Here is a 7,256-nt window from a genome sequence, read left to right as displayed (position 1 = left end):
CGGGACACAACAAAACACGTTGGGGAAACAGATTTGACAGGCTTTATTGATGACCAATCAATGTCTGCTACATTGTAAGTGCAATATATCTTTCTTTGATTAAAAGTGCTGATACAATTTTTAGTGCGCCCCTTCTCTTATGTTTATTTGGGTGAATCATGTGTGCTCAACAAACGATGACAACCATAAGCTTCCCGTGAAATTCAGAAGCCTTGACTATATTGGGAATCTGGCTACACTTTTGACTATAGAACCATGCGGTTTTAGCCTTCAATCAGGGAATGCCCTGGCAATTAGAGGGTTAAAGCAGCATCTCTTTCTGCCCTTGGCGGAGGCGAATGATTACAAAACAAAACATTTGCAATGAATAATCCTTGTCTTTTCCTTTCTTGCTGCTGTTCCCTTTGCTTTGCAGCAGAGACAGACTCCCCTAACGCCTTAATCCCCCCCTAACGCCTTAATCCCCCCATGGCTGAGCAGAAGGTACAATGCAGATGAGGCTGGGCTTTGCTGTGGAGTTTGAGCCTTGGGTGTAACCTAAGCAGCTAGGGGAAGCACAGATCCTGATTGACAGCAGGACTAGCATTATGCAAATAGTGCAGGCCTGAACAGAGGCTGATTGGGGCCCCAGCAGGGGTTCTCATACACACGTCACACGTTTATTTTAAAACCTTACTCTTTTTTTTTTCTCTTTCCCTCTCACCTCCTATATACCTGGATTATTTAGTCCAAGTCAATAAATACCGACTGCTAAGTTTGCAGGCTCCCTGTAAACGTGCCCTAACATTGGTGCCAGGATTTCACATCCAGAAAGGTGTGTAAGAAGTAAAGCACGCTTATCTTTTAATCTGCATTTTATAAATTCTCTCTCTCTCTTATTGCAGAGCATTAGATTATTGTGTGTGTGTGGGGGGGAGGTTTATCATCCTGGCGTCTTTCAGCATTCTTCACAAAGTCTTATGTAGGTCAGGCCTGTCTTAAACAAGATTTCCTGAACCTGTGTCAGATTAAGCTGAAGGAATTTTAATAAACCCTCCCATGTAGGCGTAGGCCTAAGCGAGACTAACCTAGTTAAGCCTGATTTTGTTGTGTTTGTGTGTCTGTGGGGGGAAAAAGAGCTGTGCAGAGCTCAAGGCTGAATGGTGGCTCCAGGAACTGGCTGCTAATAAAAGGAGAACTGGAAAATGACGGGGAAAGCTCGCTCGTCTAATTTTACAGTGTTTGAAAAGCTCGATTTGCTGAATCTGGTGAAGCCATACATAGGGGTGCTAGAGGAGCACACCAACAAACACTCAGTCATCATAGAAAAAAACAACTGTTGGGAGATCATCACCGAAAAGTACAACGCCATGGGGACGGGGCGGCCGCCGCGCACGCCGCAGGGTTTACGCACGCTGTACAAGAGGCTGAAGGAGTACGGCAAGCAGGAGCTGATGCAGTGCAAGACATCTCAGGCTGACTACCAGACGACTGTGTCAGAGGCCACAAAGAAACTTGTCCAGATCATCCCACAATTTGGAGGCTTGTGCTTTGGGCGAGACATCAGCATAGTGCAAAGGTAAGATACCTCTGTGTAGCATAAAGCGTAACTAATATATCTATCCTGTGTGTATGTATGTGGTTAGCTACACAGCTTGTAAATAACACTGTTGCAAAATACTAGCCCTAATATAGGAGGAGTACTGTGTATAGAGGTCATCATGAATACACTTATTACTACAGCGTGTGCCATACAAAAGCCTTCACTGTATTACCAGCTGCTTGAATGAGAGATTAGCAAATGCCTTCTTAAATGTCCTCATTCAGGCTGCCCCTTAGTGTGGTCAGTAAGAGGCCTGCCAATGAATGGATGTGTGATTTTAGGTTATACAAACGGATTCCTCAAGCAGAGGGGAAGGAAAGTCTTTATTCCATAAAAAGTGCTACAGCAGAGATTGTCCTCCCACTTCGTTTTTGTAGTGCCATTGATTTTTAGTTGTGGGTTTCTGCCCTTCGTTATATATCTGGAAGTGCAGGTAATCATCGCTCACGTGATTTCATACAAGTGGGTACATGGCACAGGTGTCTTCCAATTTCTACCACCAATGTTGGAGTGCCGCTCCATGGAACCACTACCATATTTCCAAAGAAATTGTATTCTTTCGAATGTTGGTAGTCCTTATTTAAATATTTTAAAAACACTCTAGTTTTGGATTGTGGATCCACTACTCTTTTTGCAAAATCCACATAGTTTTGATTTATAAGATAATTATTTATCCCCCACTGTGTATGCTTTAACGGCAAAACTGCGTATACACTTGTCAGTACCATGGTGTTTAATCAGTTTATTCTCGATTTCGAGAGCCCTTTTGGACTAGTTTATTCTCGATTTCGAGAGCCCTTTTGGACTAGGGGCTATATTCCATGAAACTTAGGCCCTTAAGACTGGCCTTACAGACTGCAGCACTCTAGCACTATTAGTATTTAATCAGTTTATCCGCCTCTTAAAAATGTTTAGCAAATCCTAACAGGAGGAACCTTGGAATGGCTTTTTAAAACAATTTACCTCTCTCGTTTTTATATTAAAGGGCTAGGAGAAGCATAAAGTGAATATACAGGTATGGGATCCGTTATCGGGAAACCCGTTATCCAGAAAGCTCCGAATTACGGAATGCCCGTCTCCCATAAACTCCATTTTATTCTAATAATCCCAAATTTTTAAAAATTATCTGTAATAATGAAACAGTATTGTTTTCTGGAAACCCGTTCTGCATAAAGCTCCGAATTGTGGAATGGCCATCTCCCGTAGACTCCATTTTATCTAAATAATCCAAATTTTTTAAAAATGATTTCCTTTTTCTCTGTAATAATAAAACAGTACCTTGCACTTCATCCTAACTCAGATATAATTAATCATTATTGGAAGCAAAACCAGCCTATTGGATTTGTTTAACGTTTATGTGATTTTCTAGGTATGAAGTTCCAAATTACAGAAAGGTTTGTCATCCGGAAAACCCCAGGTCCTGAGCATTCTGGATAACAGGTCCCATACCTTTATATATTATTACATGTCCCTATCGGTTGCCTAACACCTTCAAATGAAGTATCAACTGACAGTAGCAGTGCTACTTTATAGAGAGCTTTTCATTCTACAAATATGTAGACAGCCTTGATCTGCATCTGACCCCCACCATTGAATTCAAACAGCTTTTTTATGTTACTGGCCCTTTAAGAGCTTTAAAAATGACAGTTTAACACATCAGATTTTTTTTGTTTTCCTCAACGGCTCATTTTTATCTAATCCGTTTAAATTGACATTGTGTTATGGCAAAACCCAGTACAATTTGTGTCTGTGCATATTGATTTTATTTTTCCTGCTGCAGGTCCTACATTTGTACCTAAATGCAAAAGGTTACATACGGATCCATCAGCCCCGGCTGTAAATGCTTGAAAGGTGTCACTAGTGCAACGTATACAGGTGTGAAGACACTGCACTCCCCCAGTCTCGTTATTCTAATGTACACACAATTCAGCTTTATCCTGCAGAAAAACACAAGTCAGCATAATGACAAAAAAGGAATTCTGTGCAGCAGTTCTCCTGCCGCCCTGCAGTGTAGGCTCCCTTTCCGCATACCAGCCCAAACCTGAAATTCCAGTCCTAGGATGTAAGCCTGCCAGCCCAGACAAACCTTTGTTTATGTGGCTCCTGGAAGCTTAGGACATGTTTGCAACAAGGAAACTCCCTAGTGTTTTCAAGGGTCTTCATGCCAGAAAGCATCATATTTATAATATGTAAAGCATATTGTACTATAGTACATTCAGGCAACAAGAGTAAAGCTCCAACCTGTTGCTTTCCAGTTGCTGCTAAACTACAAATCCCAGCATCCTCTGAAAGCTCTTGAGTGATACTAATTCAGAAACAGAAGGGCTGCACAGATTGCAGTTTCATGGGTAGTAGTACAGGTAAATGTAGGATTATTAAGGCTTACTCAAACCCAATTAATCTGCACTACAGTAAAGGGATTTTGTTGCATAACTTCAGCTTTTAATAGCAATCCATTTTTGCAAACAGTTGTACGGATATAATGTCCTGTTGCGGTGCTTCCACAAGAGATCCAACTGTTATAAATGCACTCTGTTTCGTGTAAGGCATTTAATGGAAATAGCAGGGTAGTTATTGATCTTCTAAATAGAGGATACCGTTTTTCTTGTGCAGTTGTTCAAAACCAAGAGAACAGCGCCATCTAGTAGTAAAAAAATAATAATTAAAAAGGCCATATTTGATGTCTATGAACAGAGTCTAAGCTCAGAAAAGCAGTATGGCAGCTTCCAGGGTTTCTAAACAGACATCCTTGTTTTATCCTTTGCCACTGAACTAGTGTAGGTTAATCCGCCGGCAGAGCTGAAGGGGTATACCTCTCTCCTATGTTATTGGCATTGTCCTACACATGTGCCAATCTCGTTGATGAGTAGCTAAGACTGGGCCTTGCCTAGATCAGCACTAGCAACCAGACACTTATATCCAAAGGGGGTTATTTTCTAATACACTGTCATTTTAGACAGGTGCAATAACCCACAGCAACCAGTCAGGTACCTGGTTATGTCCCAGTGGGACCTGGATTTTACTCTTGAGTGCTGTTCTTAGATCTACCAGGCAGAGGGGGGAAAGGGAGGGGGCTGATATCACTCCAACTTGCAGTAAAGAGTGACTGAAGTTTATCAGAGCACAAGTCACATGACTAGGGGCACCTGGGAAACTGACAATATGTCTAGCCCCATGTCAGATTTCAAAATTAAATATAAAAAAATTTGTTTGCTCTTTTGAGAAACAGATTTCAGTGCAGAATTCTGCTGGAGCAGCACTATTAACTAATGTGTTTAGAAAAAACATTTTTTCCCATGACAGTATCCATTTAAGTTGGCCATACACTGAAACATCCTTGTCACCAAACAATTTAGCCACTTGGCTCAAATCAGGCCAATGCAATCAATAAGGCTATGAGCCAATCAGTGTCGGACTGGCCCACAGGGATACCAGGAAAACTCCCGGTGGGCCAAGGTGTCAGTGGGCCCTCATGCTGCTAAATATTTGGTCTATTTCATGGCCATTCCCTATTTCTATGAGAACAAAGTGGCTTAATAGATGGAATAATAGATTAAAGTATGTAAAGAAAAGGAGAATAGATGAGTGTGGAAAGGAAGAATAATAGTACAAAGAGTGGGCCCCTGGTCTAAGATTAATTGGTGGGCCCCTAATCAAAGGTTTTTGGGTGGACCTCTGGTGTCCCAGTCCGACACTGGAGCCAATGATGAGACCACATTACAGGACTGTAGAGACAATTCTGAAGAGGACCACATAAAGGTTCCTGATAGATATCGGTCTGATTTAATAATTATTCAACTATATGTGTTGCCTGTACAGGAATAATTGAGTAACCTGATATTTTTTGTGTATTTTAGTGATCCAGTTTCTTCAGAGGAGAATATGGGATTAAGCTCACAGTCACTGCCTTTACAAGAGCAACATGCTTCTGTTACAGTTCAGCTAGAGCCAGAGGAGGAAGATGTGAAACCACCTCCATCTTTGCTCATAGAGCCTCCACCTTCCACTGAGATCGAAGAACCTGAGGATCAGCCGTTTCAGCATACACTAGAGGGATCATTATCTCCTTCCCTTTCCTCTGTGGACATGAGGTTATCAATATCTCCCCCAGTCCCAAGGATAGAGGAATGCTTCAGTCACACTGGGGAACGTTTAAGATCAACCTGTGGCTGCAGTCCTGAGACCCTGCAAATGGTGAAGAAAGAACATGAAATCGTTCTGAGCAATCAGAGACAATACGGGCTTTATATCAAGGAGAAGAGGGAAGGCTTGAAGAGAAGGCAACACCTAGAAGAGGAGCTATTAAAGGCAAAAATCAAGGTGGAAAAATTAAAGGCATTGAAACTGCGACATGATCTGCCTGAATACAGCAATCTATAAAACTTTTTTTGTTGAAGGTTTTTTTTTTTTAATTATTGTTTTAATTATTTGTTGTTTACAAAAGAGACAAATGGTTTTTTTTTTGCAAATATTGTTTACATCTATGGATACTTATACTGACTGGAATATTGGTTAAATGCATTCATATGTTGGCTTTCATTCTATGATGAAGTACAATGATAATGTAACACGGGGCTGTAACCTGGTCTGCTGAAAAACTCAGGCAGAGAATTGACCCCTATGCTGAAATCAGCCCCTCACCTTGGCTGCATCATCCTGGGTGCAGGCAAAAGGAGTGGATTTCAGCACCAAAATGCAAGAGTTTCAGCCCTGTGTGACATTAGCCACATGGAGGCTCAGGGACAACTGTACTGGTCAAAATAACCTTCTTCAGATGAAAACTACCTATGGCAGATACAGACACTATCATTTGGGGATCACTCAAGAAGACCTTCTTCCTGAGAGCACTGTAACAGTAACAGTTTACTTTCTCCCAATCGCAAGTGCTTGAGCACTTAGAGACATAAGAGCACAGCCCTTAGAGTGGTGGCAGACGGGGAGATTAGTCTCCCGGTGACAAATATTTGCTACTGTGTGCAACTAATCTCACCGAAATGCATTCCCACTGGCGAGAATTGAATCACCGCCAGGATGGCATATGAATCACTTCAGAAATTTCCGAATTTGCCTGAAGTTTCCTTGCAAGGCAACTTCGGAAAACCGAAGAGATCTGTATGCCATCCCGCTGGCGATTTGTATTCTTGTGAACGGGAAGGCATTTTGGGGAGATTAGGCGCACGCAGTAGCAAATATATTTCCCCGAAATGCCTTCCTGCTTGCAAGAATACGAATCGCCGGCAGGGTGGCATACAGAAGGAAACTTCGGGCAACTTCAGAAATCCGAAGTGATTCGTTTGCCATCCCGTCGGTGATTTGTATTCTTGTCAGCGGCCATCCCGCCGGTAGGGTTGCCATCTTTTCTGGAAATATCGGTCTTCCTATATTCTTGCCGTTTTTTCCTATTAATAACATTGGCATCAAGCATAATTTATACCAGCCAGGCCGGCAAAATACCGGCCAGATGACAGCCCTACCTGCCGGTGATTCGTATTCTTGCCAGCAGAAAGGCATTTCGGGGAGATATATTTGATATTGAGGGCGAATAATCTCCCTGAAATGCCTTCCCGCTGGCAAGAATACGAATCACTGGCGGGATGGCATACAAATCACTTTGGATTTCCGAAGCTGCCCGAAATTTCCTTGCGCGGCAACTTCAGAAACCCGAAAAGATCTG

At 42.1% G+C, this 7,256-nt stretch overlaps 1 protein-coding gene across 1 annotated transcript; it reads left to right on the top strand.

Annotated features, from left to right (window-relative positions):
* Positions 1 to 780: 780 nt before the first annotated feature.
* LOC108695387 (fibrinogen silencer-binding protein) lies at positions 781 to 7,047 on the top strand. Its single transcript, XM_018223863.2, has 2 exons — positions 781 to 1,558; positions 5,440 to 7,047. Exons 1-2 carry the CDS (start codon positions 1,185 to 1,187, stop codon positions 5,960 to 5,962), a joined length of 897 nt encoding a protein of 298 aa, XP_018079352.1. The 5' UTR covers positions 781 to 1,184; the 3' UTR covers positions 5,963 to 7,047.
* The last annotated feature ends 209 nt before the right edge of the window (positions 7,048 to 7,256 follow it).

This window comes from Xenopus laevis, chromosome 6S (assembly GCF_017654675.1).
Source record: "Xenopus laevis strain J_2021 chromosome 6S, Xenopus_laevis_v10.1, whole genome shotgun sequence".
Classification (NCBI taxonomy): Eukaryota; Metazoa; Chordata; class Amphibia; order Anura; family Pipidae; genus Xenopus; species Xenopus laevis.
This window is presented reverse-complemented; position numbering and strand designations above follow the sequence as displayed.

Bases quoted from the DNA above. Each gene is read 5' to 3' on its own strand.
- LOC108695387 (XM_018223863.2), top strand. From the start codon at position 1,185: ATGACGGGGAAAGCTCGCTCGTCTAATTTTACAGTGTTTGAAAAGCTC. The intron at 1,559-5,439 runs GTAAGATACCTC...TGTGTATTTTAG, and splicing joins GACATCAGCATAGTGCAAAG to TGATCCAGTTTCTTCAGAGG.